Consider the following 16853-nt stretch of genomic DNA (forward strand, 5'->3'; position numbering starts at 1 on the left):
TAAACGACTGTGGACAAACTCTCTTGGTCAATGAATGGCTGTAGCTATTGCACCTCACACAGCTTGTAGAAGGTGCTTCTAACCACTGAAGCCACCTGGCCCATAAAAGCAAGTTGCACGGGGCGCCAGGGTGCCAAGTTCTGGAGGGCGCCAGGGAAGAGGTGGAGGCTGAGTGTAGCGCCTCCCGGCATCAGCTTGCCGCCCTCGCCCGCCTCGCTGAAGCAGCACTGTCCCTGGAGCCTTTCGCCTCTTCCCCGCCGAAGGAGCCGCCCTCCAGCCGCTGCCTGCCTCCTCCAGCCCTGCAAAGCTGCTAGCAGCGCCGTAAAAAGGTCGGCAACTCTGGGAAAATGCCGGCGCCAAAGGGATCTTTGTACCACAGTGCCAGATATACTTAAGATGCCCCTGCTACCTGGGCTTCCAGTGACAGAGGTGGATCAGAGTTTAACCCCTAAAGCACACCTAGTAACATCACCTGCCTCTTCGTCTGTGTACCTCGTTTGATGGGTTTCACTCTGAGCAAAGATTATTTAGTCTGCACACAGAGGTTGGCAAATAGCAACCCACATGACTTCATTGTCCCTGCTGCGAAATAAGAGGTTGCCCTTCCTTCCTCCTCCACTGGCACAGAAACCCTTGTATGGAATTATTACTACAGCAAGATGTCAAGAAGAGGTGGCATTAGCAGCTGAAGGGAAAATAATACGGCCTTAAGTCGCAGGGCCAGAAGACAGGAAATGGATCCTTCTATCCTAGTGGTTCTCAGCATCTTTTTTCTGGACCACGCTTTCTGAGGAAACATTTGCTCGCACCACACTGATTTTTCAATTGATAAGAAATGCATTGGAAAACAAAAAGAAGTGGTTGATTGGTCACACAGAACACAACTACTTTATAGTATGATCACGGGACTTCCAGAAATTATCCAACAATGAAGCTTCCTGCCACACTTGCCAGCCTCTCCTGTCACACCAGTGTGGCACACCAAACCCTTTGAGAGCCACTGTTCTATCCCATCATGCCACTGCCACACGGGATGCCCACATCCCCGTGGGATGTGAGACACAGAGCAGTCAAATACAACATTCCTAGAGGGGACATAAAAAGAGGGTGTCTGGACCAGCCAGTCGGAATTTCCTGTTTCCTCCTGGGCTGGGAGAGACTTCCTCTGCATGTGACCAGAGGTGGGCGAGGCCCATAGGCGCCGACTCCATGGGGCTTGAGGGGGCTCGAGCCCCCTCAATTTTTTGGGGGGGGGGCTCAGCCCCCCCAATAATCTCGGGCGCCCTTCCAGCAGAGCGCCGGGGGCGGGGGCTCCTGCCTCGCTGCTTCGCAGCACCACCGCCACTGCCAAGGCACTGCCGGGGGGAATTTCCTTCCTCCTGGCGGTTTCAGCCCCCGCGAGAACAGGGGAATCCCGACTGGCCACACCTCCCAGCCAGCCAATCGGCTGGCTGGGGGGCGTGGCTTGCCCTATTTAGGGCCGGAGCCACTTTATTTGCATATTCATGAGCTGATTTATTATTCATGAGCTTTCCCAGGCCCCCCCAATATTTTTTATAAGTCTGCGTCCCTGGCGAGGCCTCACCTGTCCAGGTAACAAAATACCTCAGGGGAGGCAGACTCTCTCTCTCTGACTCCATTCGTCGAAGAAGCAACATCTTCTTAGCCTAAGATGCTCCCTTGCCCCCTGCAAATATATAAGAGCCATTCCCCCTCCCCAGAGCACTTTCAGTAATTAAAGATCTTACTCCAATACCTTGGCCACCTCATGAGAAGAGAAGACTCCCTTGAAAAGACCCTTGTGTTGGGAAAGATGGAGGGCACAAGGAGAAGGGGATGACAGAGGACGAGATGGTTGGACAGTGTTCTGGAAGCTACCAGCATGAGTTTGACCAAACTGCGGGAGGCAGTGGAAGACAGAAGTGCCTGGCGTGCTCTGGTCCATGGGGTCACGAAGAGTCAGACACGACTAAATGACTAAACAACAACATCTTACTTGCATACAACTACTAATTATCAATAAAATACAAAGATGGCTAACTAATCAGGGCACCTCTCAGGCAGAAATTAAACAGGTTCACCAGCTCAATTCTGCATATCCATGCCTGGAAATGTTTCCTGTTGCTGCTTTTCTGCCTTTCACTCCAACGGTAAAGACAAAAGAGCTCAGAAAGGGAGAAAAAAAGACAGTCACTCTAGAACAGAAGCCTGTGAAAAGGGGCATAACGTTGAGGACAATGAAGTAAAACCTTGAAACCTAAAGCACATTCATTCAGAAGCAGGTCTCTTTTTAGCGAAGCTTGCTTCTGAGTAAACATGCATATGAGCAACCATTTGAAAGCTGTGGTTCTTTGTAGACAGAGAAAATAAATCTTTGGTTTAATTGAGTCTTGGCTCCCCCAGCCCTCACACCTGTCTCTGAGAGTCAAGTCTTGGAACATGGGGCCATAATGAGAAAAAATAAGACCTGTGGGCATTGCAGAGAGCCTTCCTCTCATCGATGTGGTGTAGTCATTAAGAGTTTTGGTTAGACTAGGGCCTGGGAGACCAGGGTTCAAAACCCCTCTCAGCTATGCTGGGTGACTTTGGGTCAGTTGTTGTCTCTCGGCGTAACCTACTTCAGAAGGTTGTTGTGAAGATAAAATGGAAGTTGGGGTGGGGAAAACCATGCACACTTCCTAGAGAAAAGGTAATAACACAGAAAGAAAATGATCAAAGCCAAGGGTGCCTTCTTGAATAAAATATTTGGAGCCCCAAGTAAGCCCTGCCCCGACAAAATCAACCACAAGATGTGGCACACCCCATTTCAGTGGCAATGCCCATCAACTTTCCTGCTTGGCAGGGGGTTGGACTCGATGGCCCTTGTGGTCTCTTCCAACTCTATGATTCTAACTTTGGGGCTCTCTCGAGTGGGCTCCTGTGACTGAAGCATTTTAGCACCCCCCATCAAACAGGTATACACAGACATTTAGGATCAGGCAGCATAGTTTCTCACCAGGCGTGCCTGCTTTAACAAAAGTTCACTTGTTGGGGGGGGGGGGCAACAGGTATATGTGAGGGTTGCAGATGTGGTATGGGGAAAGACGAAACCACAAGAGAGTGGGTGGGAAAGCACTGTGATGCTCAGAAATAAGGGGGTCGCCCTTTGGAACGCCCTCCCATCAGATGTCAAGGAAATAAACAACTACAGTATCTGACTTTTAAAGGTAAAGGGACCCCTGACAGTTTGGTCCAGTAGTGACCGACTCTGGGGTTGCCGCGCTCATCTCACTTTATTGGCCGAGGGAGCCGGAGCAGGGATGAGCAAAGGGAGCTCACCTCGTCGCGGGGATTCGAACCGCTGACCGGCAAGTCCTAGGCTCTGTGGTTTAACCCCACAGTGCCACCCCTGTCCCTAAGACATCTGAAGGCAGCCCTGTTTAGGAAAGTTTTAAATGTTTGATTCTATTTTTAATATTTAATAATATTTAATAATCCTCAATGATCCTACCGGGTTCTGTTGGTTTCAGTGCTGTCCAAGAACGCGCAGGACTGCAGCCCCGACAATCTGCGAGGAAGTCAACTGCACAGTCCTTCTGTCTTTAGTCCTGAAAGAGGTTCCAGAAAGTGGGGAAAGGGTGCTGATAAAAAAAACCCCTGGTCTCTGAAATCGCCCAGCAGAAAGTTTCCTTTAACGAGCTTCCGCCGGGGCCTGCGCTTTGCGCCTTAGCGCGCAGAACGCACCAGGGGAAGCCTCCATCCCGGGAAAGGATCCCCATGGCTTTTGGCTCTTAAAACCAGGTGTGATCTTACAGGGAGTTGGCCTAGATGGTCCTTCCGAATCCGAGATGCTCTGACTCTCTGAAATATCGAAGGAGAGAGCTTATTTCTAAGCGGCAGGTGACGATCCTGCCCGGACACCTGCGCCTGGGAGCCCTTTTAGCCAACAACTCTCAGGTGTGAAAAAAGCGCAGTGGCTACGTGGCGGGCGTGGCCTGGCCTGTGGGCTTGGAAAGAGGCGTCGTACGGGAGGGAATGGCGGTGTAAACGTTTGGCGTTCCCCAGGAGTCCTGGGGAAGGGCCCGCCTGCGCCCCACGGTTATTGGGGTCTCCTTCAGCGCGGAATCCGGGTAAGTATGAATGAAGCGCTTCGGGGCTCAGCATTGGCACGAGGCGCCAGGAAGCGGAGCAGGAGTTTCCTTCCGAGCCGGTGCAAGGCGCCAAACTCGGCCTGGCGGCTCTCTTTTCGTCTGAGCCCCGGGCTCAAGGGCTCCGGCCTGGGAGCAGGCCGCCCGCCTTCATGGCCAGGCGCGCGTTCGTTTCGAGGCAGCTGTGGTTGATCCGCAGCGGGGCTGAGGTCCGGTGGCCACCTGTCCTGTATGATACAAGATTGTCCCGTATTTCTGTAAAATGCTGCATCCTGAATTGATACAGTTTTGTCCTGTGTTTCAGGTCTTCTCTATCTTTATCTCTCTGCCAAGTTAGGGATCCTCTCCAAATGCGTGTGTTGGAAAGGGTGTGTGAAAGGTCATGTATTTAAGCTCTGGGTAGCCAAGTGCAGACAGATCTACAAATTCATGGGTATGTGTGCACAATGGAGCTTTTTTTAAGGGAACCACTGAAAAAAACGCCGGCTGCCCATCAAATGCATGCCATTTTAGGAAGACCCCAAAATTGTTGAGCTTTCCTTTTTAGGGAAACCCGAAAGCTGCTGAACTTTATTTTAGACAACTCCCAAGGTTTTCCAGCTTTTTAAAAGGAAACCACCCCAAAACCACATTTTTTGATTGACCTGCCTAAGATCAGGACAAAACGCCGCCTTTTGGAAATTCTCCTTGGACATCAGTTCCACCCTTGAAATCCCGTCAATGTCTGGGGAAATCTGTACATATGGCAGCCCTGATATGGGTTGTTTTGAAGTCACTTCAGCACCATATGAAAAAAAATCACCACAACAACCCCGTCCCATCCTATACAGAACCTTAGAGTAATGGGCACTGTTCCTGCCAACAGGTGTTTCTCTGCCAAGAAGAGTAGTCAAGTTCCCTGCATCCCCTTCCAACCTCCCCTCATTTGCCTTGGGAAAGGTCCAGCTCCACCTATCCGGCTCAGATATATAAGCTAGGCACCAAAGGACTTCTTAAACCAGGGTTACAGTTGCCAAAATGTCTGGTTGCCATTTTGGGGCCAGACAGCTTGAAAGTCGTATTTTCCAATACAGTGGTACCTCAGGTTAAGAACTTAATTCGTTCTGGAGGTCCGTTCTTAACCGTAAACTGTTCTTAACCTGAAGCACCACTTTAGCTAATGGGGCTTCCCGCTGCCACCGCGCCACCAGAGCACGATTTCTGTTCTCATCCTGAAGCAAAGTTCTTAACCCGAGGTACTATTTCTGGGTTAGCGGAGTCTGTAACCTGAAGCATCTGTAACGCGAGGTACCACTGTACAACTTTCTGGGTTCCTGAAATTCGTTCAGATAAAATATCAGGGATAGAATTGCACAGTATGTGTTGCTGGTGTGTGAAAACAATCAAGATCCAAGGAATTCCCTAGGCATGGACCTCCAGATGGTGGAGATGTCAGGTGCCATCCTGACACTCGGGCATCTTCACTTGGTTGCAAGTGGCCAATAAGGCAAAGGTAAAGGGACCCTGACCATTAGGTCCAGTCGTGACCAACTCTGGGGTTGCGGCGCTCATCTCGCTTTATTGGCTGAGGGAGCCGGCTTACAGCTTCCAGGTCATGTGGCCAGCATGACTAAGCCGCTTCTGGCGAACCAGAGCAGTGCACGGAAACGCCGTTTACCTTCCCGCCAGAGCAGTACCTATTTAACTACTTGCACTTTGATGTGCTTTCGAACTGCTAGGTTAGCAGGAACTGGGACTGAGCAACGGGAGCTCACCCCGTCGCGGGGATTCGAACTGCCGACCTTCTGATCGGCAAGTCCTAGGCTCTGTGGTTTAACCCACGGCGCCACCCGCGTCCCTAAGTGGCCAATAGCCAGGTGCAAAATGCGCTTGGCAAATTTTCAATGCTGCCTGCACTGCAGGAGTTTGGACTAGAATAGATGATCCTCTGAGTCCCTTCCAACTGTATGATTCCATTTTTAAACAACTGTGTTGCAGCTCTAGCTATTTCCTATTGCTTTGTTTATTGACTCCATGACATGCAGAAATTCAACTAATAGGTTCTACTGAAAAGTAGCATTGGACAAAGCTGCCTCCTTTGCCACGCCTTTGCTTGTTACATAACCCATGATAGTAGCTGGAAGGCAGCATTCTGGCATGAAAGGGATTAGGAGAAAGATTTTAAAATATTGTTCTGTGCAAAAGATGAGGCTCATGCTTTAACTAGTCCCAACGAACCACTCGATGCCCTGCTGCAATTTAATAGAAAGTTACGGGGAATTATCTCTAGAGCTAATAAGGGGACATCGACTTTTGAGGGCACTTGGGTAAGATATCTGGGGCTAAGGATTACTGCACAATTAGGGGACTCTTTAAGGTTAATTGTCTCCCTTTGTTAAGAGGAACTGAAAAAGGAAATGGAAAGATGGAGTCAGAGGAATGGCTCCTGGACTGGTAGAAAGAAATATGGAATCTGATGCTGAGATTATGGATCCCTTTTCAGAGTCCCATCAGTGCAAATTCCAGAAGGAAGGGGGAATCTAACACCCCATTTGTAAATTTTGTGCACGTATTGGCTATGTAACCTGCCCTCGGATTTTTAGGGAGAAGGGATGTTAAAATGATGATGATTCTCATGGGCTGGAGGTTCTCTGGCCACTGCTTAAAGGGGTGAATAGAATTCAGAACAGGAATACAGTGTATGGTGTAAATTCTGGGAGGGGGGCATTGGGCAAGATGTACCATCTTGTGTTTTTGGCTACAGCTATTGAGAAGGGAAGAGAAGCTTGAGGCTGGGTTGGTGCTCCTCCTTTCTCCTGTGATGCTTACTCACTTAAAGAGGACTGTGTACAGGCAATGATAACAAGGAGCAGCAGCAGTAAGGCTGGGAGTGGGGAACCCAGGTATTGATGGGACCTTGACTTGAGTCTGATCCTTGATAGGTGGCCAATGATGCTAATACCTGGCGAGTGCCCTGGGAATACACACAGATGAGCAATGTTCAATTAAATTAAAAGGATCTGGGATTCTGTTGGGTTTCTATGGAGAGAGCCGGAACCATTTGTGCTCTTATAGGTGCTGCCTTTTGCGTAACACTTACACAAGGAAGGGTTCTGGAGAATTTGAAGGTCACAAATGCAGGAAATGCTAATGTGCTTTAATGGCCATGGGCGGCACACACCTTGCACTGGGACTGAACTAATTTAAGGACCGGTTTAAGCAGCTTGCACTTTTGTAGCTTTAAAAGTGGCTGAATTGTAGGAATGGGAAGCAGGTTATTCAGTTAGCTTCCTCCTGGAAGTTTCGCTTTTTCTTTACGTACCAAAGGTAAAAACCACCCCCACCACATACAGTACCTGCAGGCAACAGCTAAACTCCCAGCAAAGCTTTGGGCAAGGTGTATCTTTAACCTGCAGCTCTGTCCCATCACCAGTGAATACCCACAGACTGGTATTGGGATGGCACATAGTCTAGTGGTAAAACTTCATATGCAGAAGGTCAGTCCCCAGCATCTCTGGGTAAGACTGGAAGAAAACCCAGTCTGAAGTCCCAAAGAGGCACTGCCTTTCAATGTAAGACTATACACCAGTGTGGTGTAGTGGTTAGGAATGGTAGTCTCGTAATCTGGGGAACCGGGTTCGCGTCTCCACTCCTCCACATGCAGCTGCTGGGTGACCTTGGGCCAGTCACACTTCTTTGAAGTCTCTCAGCCCCACTCACCTCACAGAGTGTTTGTTGTGGGGGAGGAAGGGAAAGGAGAATGTTAGCCGCTTTGAGACTCCTTAAAGGGAGTGAAAGGCGGGATATCAAATCCAAACTCTTCTCTTCTTCTATACTGAGCTAGATAGGCCAAATTGTCTGACTCTGCAGCTTCCTTTGTGTATGTTTTTTTAAAAACATGTGAGTTTGGAGGATGGATGGCGGCTAACAGATTGAGGTTGAATCCTGACAAGACAGAAGTACTGTTTTTTGGGGACAGAGGGCAGGCGGGTATGGAGGACTCCCTGGTCCTGAATGTGGTAACTGTGCCCCTGAAGGACCAGGTGCGCAGCCTGGGAGTCATTTTGGACTCACAGCTGTCCATGGAGGAGTAGGTTAATTCTGTGTCCAGGGTGGCTGTCTACCAGCTCCACCTGGGACGCAGGCTAAGACCCTACCTGCCCGCGGACTGTCTCGCCAGAGTGGTGCATGCTCTAGTTACCTCTCACCTGGACTACTGCAACATGCTCTATGTGGGGCTACCTTTGAAGGTGACCCGGAAACTGCAATTAATCCAGAATGTGGCAGCTAGACTGGTGATTGGGAGTGGCCGCCAGGACCACATAACACCAGTCCTGAGAGATCTCATTGGCTCCCAGTACGTTTCCGAGCACAATTCAAAGTGTTGGTGCTGACCTTTAAAGACCTAAACGGCCTCGGTCCTGTATACCTGAAGGAGCGTCTCCACCCCCATTGTTCAGCCCGGACACTGAGATCCAGTGCCGAGGGCCTTCTGGCAGTTCCCTCATTGCGAGAAGTGAGGTTAAAGGGAACCAGACAGAGGGCCTTCTTGGTAGTGGCACCCACCCTGTGGAACACCCTCCCTTCAGAAGTGAAGGAAATAAACAGCTATCCTATCTTCAAAAGACATCTGAAGGCAGCCCTGTTCAGGGAAGTTTTTAATATTTAATGCTGTATTGTTTTTAACACTTGACTGGGAGCCACCCAGAGTGGCTAGGGAAACTCAGCCAGATGGGCGGGGTATAAATAGTAAATTATTATTATTATTATTATTATTATTATTATTATTATTATTATTATTATTAAAAAGTTTTTTGTTTCTCCTTCTTTTAAAATTGCTTTTATTACAAGATTTTCTTGGGTTACAAAAGTACAGCATCTCTGTTTTCAGATCATAAAGTCTTTTCTACAGATCAGTTCTATCCGGTGTGAGACATTAATGTTGTAGTCGGTATAAGGTTGTGGGGGAGAAGAGAGGGGTGGTAAACTGTCAGGGCTGAGGGTATCTTCTCTTCACAACAATTGCCATGACTTTTAAAAATAGTCTTTATTTACAGTATTTACAACGGGTCATTAACACATCTTATCATCCATCAGAGTCACTCAGTTCAGATCTCTGCGGAGGCCTGCTGTTGCCCCTCCAGCAACCCATGCCTTTCAGCCCTCCTCTTCTCCCATGTCTCATCAGAGCTATCAAGAAAGATTCTGAGCTTGAGCTTAACCCTTGCTGCTCCTGTGAACTTCTTGGCTCTCTAGCCCTTCCTGCCTCTTCCTCTCGGCTTCCTCCCACAGCTCTCTCCTCATTATCTCCCTCCCCCACCCTCTTCTTCCACTCCCAGGTTCCCCCCTCCCTCCGGGGAACTTGAAACCACTGGCTCATCCCTGACATAAACTTTCATTCTTTTACATAGTGTTACGTGCAAGGTTTTTGTGTGGGCGTCACATTCTCTTTCTATTCATTTATTAGCTTTTCTTGGTGGTGAGAGAGGTTGGGGGACCCAAGGCATAGTTGGTTGACTTCAGTTGGCTGCAGTGAGTATCCCACTGGTTCTCCATATTAATCTTTTTCCTAGTTATTGCTCCTGTGGTGTCTTTCTTTCCAGTAAGTTTTTGTGTTTTCCCTGGGCTCTAATCAAGTTCTTTCTGATCACATGGTTGGAGAAGCTCTTGTAAATTTTGGTTCTGCCATACCACATACAGGCATGCTATCCATATTTACCATCATACCCTTTCAGATCTAGCAATAATAATAATAATAATAATAATAATAATAATAATAATAATAATTATTTATTATTTATACCCCACCCATCTGGCTGGGCTCCCCCAGCCACTCTGGGCGGCTTCAAAAATATATATTAAAATACTGTAATACATCAAACATTAAAAGCTTCCCTAAACAGGGCTTCTAAAAGTCTGGTAGTTGTTGTTCTCTTTGACATCTGGTGGGAGGGTGTTCCACAGGGAGGGCGCCACTACCGAGAAGGCCCTCTGCCTGGTTCCCTGTAACTTGGCTTCTCGCAGTGAGGGAACTGCCAGAAGGCCCTCGGTGCTGGACCTCAGAGTCCGGGTAGAACGATGGGGGTGGAGACGCTCCTTCAGATATACTGGACCAAGGCCATTTAGGGCTTTAAAGGTCAGCACCAACACTTTGAATTGTGCTCGGAAATGTACTGGGAGCCACTGTAGGTCTTTCAAGACCGGTGTTATGTGGTCTCGGCGGCCGCTCCCAGTCACCTGCTTGTTCTTCAGTAATCCAGCACAAACCCAATGCCTCAAAGTATAATTGTAGATCTGGTAGTTCTGGGGAGGCTTCTAATACCTGTTTTGTTATTTTGCATATTTCTTGTAGGTCTGATGTCCAGAGGGGTTGGATTCTGGAGCAGTCCTACCGCATGTGGGGGTATGTACCTGTAGAGCTGCAGCTTCTCCAGCATTTTGGTGAGGTTCCTGGCTGTATCAGCTCCAACTTCCATGGTGTTAGGTACCATCCATAGGTAAGTTTCAAGGTGTATTCCTTTCTGTTGTCTGAGATGTATTTGAAGGAAGGTTTAGACCACAGTTTAGTCCATTGGATGGGGTATATTTGGTTACCTATGTCATACTCCCGTTGCTTTTTGATTGAGATTTCTGTGTTGAGCCCCCAAACATTGCTGGAAGGAGTAATTATCATCACTCACTCTATTCAAAAAATCTTTGGCATCTCTTGGTATCATTTGGGAAGGTTATTTCCTGAAGGGAGACCAAAGAGAATGCTAGACCCCAGACATATTGTCCTCACCATCCTGTTTGTGAGGACAGTGCAAGAACACAGAATATTTTATCTGCCCTTTCTCCCACTAAATAGCTCTATTTCAAGTTCTCGAGAGTTCTTGGAGAACGAGGAGTAATTGCCACTTCGAGGAGGAGCCAAGCTCTGCTGAAGTGTAACTTGTTTGCCCTTGTTCAGCGCAGTTTACATGAGCGCTTCAAAACGAAACAAAACAATGAGCTCCTCTCTGGAACTCACTACTTTTCAATCCTTCAAGCCTTTGTACTCACAGAGCAGCCGCAAAGTTGCGCGACCTGTCTTTGCAAAGAACCGCCGCGTAAGCCACAGCGATTCTGAATTGTTTAAGGAATTCATTGAAGTAAAGCACTTCACTGCTAAATTAAGGCCAGGCATTTAAGGTCACTAGGAACATAAGTAACGCCCGCCCCCAACTTCTTCGCTCAGTGCTCTTCCAGATTACTTTGGAACCATTCAAGCTGTCATCAATAGGCAGAGATGTATGCATTTTATGGAAGGTATACAAAAGCAGAATGCCTTTTTGAAAAGACATCACCGGAGAATATTGAGATGCAAGTAATTTCTTAAATGAAAAAACTATAGGCTAGACCACTCAGGTAATTCTTCATATAAAAACACTTTATCAAATGTTGCAGGGCTCCAGGAAACAATTGCACTTTATTTTTGTAACTGCCCTCTCCTGCCAGCAAAACAAATCACACGCTGGAGGTCGAAGGATTTCAAATATTGCAAACATATTTTAATTTTGGAACTTTGTACAAACGTGGGCTAGATACAGAAGTGGTCATGACAGGAGGGAAAAGGGAGATTCTTATTGCCTGCAAATTTTCACAGAGACATAGAAATACTGAAGGCAGGTTTCTGGACAATCAACGAGATGAGAAAGTTTTTAAATTTGCAAGAGAGAAGATGCAACACTTGCGGTGGGGTGTGTGTGTGTTTTCCCCCTGGCAGTCCTTGGAGATCCTCTTGCCTTTTATACAAAGCAAAAATCAAAGGACTAGGGACCAAGTTTTTCTTTTAAATGCATGTCTCCTAAGAATGAAGAAAAAGCAAGAGACCGACAACAGAAACAAAACACAACAGCGACAAACCATGGGAAATACATTTTCAGGCTGCAATTGTTGCAGATGAAATGCCTGCTCTGAACAGTTTCCAATGATGACTGCCTGTAGTATTGCGCAATGTACAATGTCTGCTCTCCCGGCCGGTTACAGGAAGAGAAACGGCAATGCGACAAACAGAAAGGGATGGAGCCCACACTCCATGCTGGCATTCTCAAAAGTGCAAAGCAAAGCTACATAGAAAAATATGCAACCCCCACCCCACCCTGGCCATTGTCTTCAAAATGTCTTCGGCATTAAACACCCCTGCCCCAATACCACCCCCTTTCCCCCTTTCTAGCCCACCTTTCCTCCCTTACAAGTGGGATGAATTTTACACCATAGCATCGGGGCATTAAGGCAAAACCATAAACGCGAAGTGTGAGGACAAGTTACGGAACAAACACTCGTGAGGGGAAGCAGGTGGTCAGCCGTCTTCTTCGTCGCTGTCCTTCATTGTGATGCCTTGAAGTCCGCTCCCATTAGACACAGAGACCGTGGCTTCCTCTACTGTCAGACGGCTGTGGACGGTGTCGTATGTTTTGCTGTTCAGGGTTCCTTCCAGCACGCCCTGCAGCCTGAAGTCTCGATAGGTCTTCTGTAGTGACAAGAGAATATTTTCAGCAAAGGGTCAGTTCTTCCCTTTTGTAGTTCCCTAAAAACGTCAGTCTCATTGAAGGGGGCAGATGGAATGAAGGCCTGACTGCGATAAAGGGTTGGGGAAAGGTGTGTGGAATAGAATTGGTGAATTAACGTGGCTTGATAAATGGATGCGTAATCCTCACGTGACAATATTGGAAATGTTAACTAATGCTGATGGATAAAAGGAAAAAATGGAATGTGAATTAGAACTATGAAATATAAGCAGCAATAAGGGTTAATTATGGACACATCTAAGAAGGGGGTGGGAAGTCTTTCTGTTGTTGAAAATATTAAATTTGCTCAGTTTTTTAACAAATCCGCAATAATATGGGGGAAAAAATCAATTGGCAAAAAAAGGGAATGGTAGGTAAAAAGCAGACCATTGGACTGTTTTGATCACAACAGTCTACCATGGCATCATCAGAACATCGTTCACTGAACTGGTGCCCTCCAGATATTCTGCACTACAACTCCCATCAGCCTCTCTGCCAGGCAGCATGATTTTTCTGGGAGTTGTAGTTCAGAACACCTGGAGGGCAACAGCTCCTCTGGGGCTTGGGATGATGTCTGTACCAGCCCTGTATTTGAGATCTTTTAACTCAGTGTTTCCCAAACTTGGGTCTCCAGCTGTTTTCAGACTACAGCTCCCACCGTCCCTAGCTAGCAGGACCAGTAATCAGGAATGATGGGAATTGTAGTCCCAAATTAGAGATGTCAAGGATTGGAGCTGGAATGTTCTGGATGGAAATCGCATGCTCTTAACCCTAAGCTATGCTTCCTCCTTCAACACAACACACGAGAACAGGATCCCGACCCCCAAGCCCCAGAGTGTATTGCTGTGGGCAAGAGAGAGCTATTTAAATGTTTTGTTTATGGTGCTAAAAAGCCTGAAAGTAGTTCTCAGTGTAACATCTCCCAACAGAAAGTTCTTTTCCAGTACCTTTCATAGTCTGTGTGTCTGTGTGTGTGTGTGTGTATAAGTGTAAGAGAGAGAGCTGCATTACACAAAAACAGGGAAGAAAGCAGCACTCTTTTTTTTTAAAAAAAGTAGCATTCTTTCACACGCTTTCCAAAGAAACGTATCAAACTCTCATCAAGTAATTGCTGTGTCTTGAATGAGCTGGCTCTTAAACTTAATGAGCAACTCTCCAATAGCCTGTGTGGCTTGGGGATGCTTTCTCCTGGAGGTTATCAGGAAGAGCAGCAGCTCTGGGAATCGTGTGCCTTGAGTAAGTACAAATATTTAATTTAATACATGACTCTGCCGTAACGGTATAGCTCAGGTACAGCACAATTGCCCGAGCAATGGTTCCACCAGCAGAATCTGGGCTAATGAAAGACACTGGGCGATTCATCCTGAATGCTGCAATGCAGGCTGCGTTTCATTGTCACATGCAGCAAAACATACACAACAAATGTGTTGGGCTGACAGCCACTGGGAATCTGGACTGTCTTTTTGCTTTGATCTGCGGAGTTGGGAGAGAACTACCCTGAATACAAAAAGACCATGCTCTGTTAACCTTAAATCACAAGAATGTTAAAACAGGCGCTTAAAAACAAGATTGTACCTATTGCTTCACATTTCCAAAGTGAAACACATCTTGGATGGTTTACATGTCCTTTAGCTGCACAACTAGCTGATTATTCTGAACTGAGGACTGTATTTTTCATGATCAACTGCATTAAACAACCATCTGAATACCAAAATATGGCTCCAGATTGAGATCCAGTGCTAACAACTGAGCAAGTGTGCCGAATCGTGGCCCTGCCTGTGGCAGGAATGCCCGAAACACTAGTACTTCTGAACTGGAAAATAAGACTTCAGTTCGATGTGCAAACTCTTCAGTTGATCATGCTGAAGGCTTGATCAAGTCATCTCTTTTAAACTACTTCTGTATAATTTTTTTTGCTCATGCAAAACTAGTGATCCATATTAATAATAATAAAAAAGAGTTATAAAAATAATTGTAGGAGCTGCATATCCAATTTAACTCCCCTTTGCTACGTGTATGCAGTCACACAAATTCCACTCGGTGGTGCTTGGCCACTGAAATCACCTTGGGAGCTGTAGGATCCAATTTGCTGGCAGGGGAAATGTTCCCATCAGTCAATCTCCATTTGTGCAGCCTTCCATTTTTGCACCTGATAAGTAGCTGAACAGATTCAGATAGGCCTTCAGACCACCAAATCACCTCACCAATCACTCATTAAGTGGCCTTTTGGGTTTCTGTTCTGCAGTGTTCTGGCCTCCGGGGACATGTTTATTAGAAGCTAGCTGCTTGTACAATTTGGCTTATATACACCACTCTAGATTTGCTGTAGTGACTTCCATTGCAAAGCACAGATTCAACTACTAAACAAATTATTCTTTCTGCCAGTCCCAGATAATTTGAAAAGGCACCTTTTCACTGCAAGTAAGATGGGTACTACTGCATTGCTTTGCTTCAGCCCTTTCAAGCAAGCGCTGTAGCCGGTTCAGTGCGGCTCATGAATCACAGAGACCAAGACCATAAGAACTAATTCAACGTTCCCAATCTCTAGCTGTTTTGGACTATAACTCCCATCAGCGCCAGCCAAGCTAGCTGATGGCAGCTCTAGTCTCAAAACAGCCGAAGGGTAACAGGTTTGGAACAAGTGATGTAATCTCAGCCATGAACACATTGGGCTGCTCTCCCATTTTTTTAAAGTGGAATACCCACCTTACAGCAGTGTTTCAAAGCTTTGGGGAAATTGCTATATTGATGCATATGATGCACAATATCTGGGATACAGCAACGTCTGAGCATCTCACCAGACACAAGAAGGCAATTAAAGGCATAACGAAGAGAGACGTCTTCCAAGAAATGTGGACCCCATTCTTTAACTATGTTAATGACCAAAATCAAGACCTCCTTATATCAATTACTCAATATTCTCAGTGGAGGGGTTACATTAATATGTTTGAATGTTGAATGTGTCAGCTTATGTCTAGAGACAAACACTTGGATGTACTGCTAGGTAAGTATTCAATGGTTATTGTATTAGTTTAAGAACCATTAAAATTGCTTTTTTCAAAAAAGAAAAAAGGCCAGAACAATTTATTGTTTGCTTCTCTTTTCAATGCTGCGGTGCAATCAAATTCTAATATATTTACCTTCACTATCTTGATGAGAGTCTTCAGCTGATAGATATGAAGCTGCAGTTCTAATCTATCAGCCAGCCACACGCATATGATTTTCATAGAGTTACTGTACCATTGCTGTTAAGAAAAAAGAAGAGACAGTAAATATATATCTATAGATATGTCCTGTCCGCCATTATTTATTTAGCAGATCTGGTGACGAGAGGCAAATCGGACCCTTCAAACAGGCTGCAAATCAGCCCTTGAAGTCAACGATGCCTTGATCCCGGTCAGTAAAACGGCAAGTGTCGTTGCTAGGAAATTGGCAAACTTGACCTGAATTGGTCTTCACGCGAATTAGCATTAGCAAAAACTCCTCAGTGCCATTGAGCTGGGCCATCTTCATGTGAAAGAGTGTTTCGCACATCGCGATCTGTAGGCAAAAAGGAGTGTTCTGTGCACACGCTCGCATGAAATAACTGATTGCTAAAACAGTAGGGGGAAGAAGATTATTTACGGAGACGAAGGGGAAAATTGCACAGCTCTGCAAGTTTCACTTAGCAAAAAGGGAAATGAAGTCTAATGGAAGAAGAGGGCATCCGACGATGAAACACAATTCCTGCCGTTTTTTGCAGTTCTCACTCTCTTACCAAGGGTGTAATGAAATAGAGGGGGTGGGTGGGGAGGCAGACAGACACTAAAATTGGGATGAGGGAACTGATAATGTATGACACAAAGGTTGCAAGTTTGATCCCCATATTGGGCAGCTGCATATTCCTGCAGTTCAGGGGGTAGGAAGCGACCCTGGGGATAATCAATTCTATGATTCTGAGCCACCATAGCCGCTAGAGGGCCATAAAATTTGTGTCCCGGGCTTCTTAGATTTGTCTACCCATGTACTAAGGATGCAGGTGGTGCTGTGGTCTAAACCACTAAGCCTCTTGGGCTTGCTGATCAGAAGGTCAGAGGTTTGAATCCCCGCGACAGGGTGAGCTCCTGTTGCTTGGTCCCTGCTCCTGCCAACCTAGCAGTTCAAAAGCACATCAAAGTGCAAGTAGATAAATAGGTACCACTCTGGTGGGAAGGTAAATGGTGTTTCCATGCACTGCTCT

At 46.6% G+C, this 16853-nt stretch overlaps 1 protein-coding gene and 1 long non-coding RNA gene across 14 annotated transcripts in view; one reads left to right on the forward strand and one right to left on the reverse strand.

The window, feature by feature from the left end:
- Positions 1 to 10392: 10392 nt before the first annotated feature.
- LOC308596709 lies at positions 10393 to 16063 on the forward strand. The gene is made up of 2 exons (XR_014012676.1): positions 10393 to 10603; positions 15953 to 16063. It is a non-coding gene; the product is annotated as an uncharacterized lncRNA (long non-coding RNA).
- Positions 11614 to 16853, reverse strand: part of CADPS2 (calcium dependent secretion activator 2) — a 356172-nt gene continuing 350932 nt past the window's right edge. For all 13 annotated transcript variants that reach the window (XM_081211433.1, XM_081211428.1, XM_081211431.1 and 10 more), the window contains 2 exons: positions 15775 to 15879; positions 11614 to 12597 (listed from right to left, as the gene is read on the reverse strand). In XM_081211433.1, the coding sequence (XP_081067559.1) occupies positions 12427 to 12597; positions 15775 to 15879 (276 nt within the window). In that variant the 3' untranslated portion in view covers positions 11614 to 12426. The remainder of the gene's footprint in view (positions 12598 to 15774; positions 15880 to 16853) is intronic.

The sequence above is a fragment of the Podarcis bocagei genome (assembly GCF_964188305.1).
Source record: "Podarcis bocagei genome assembly, chromosome: 10".
NCBI classification, from domain to species: domain Eukaryota; kingdom Metazoa; phylum Chordata; class Lepidosauria; order Squamata; family Lacertidae; genus Podarcis; species Podarcis bocagei.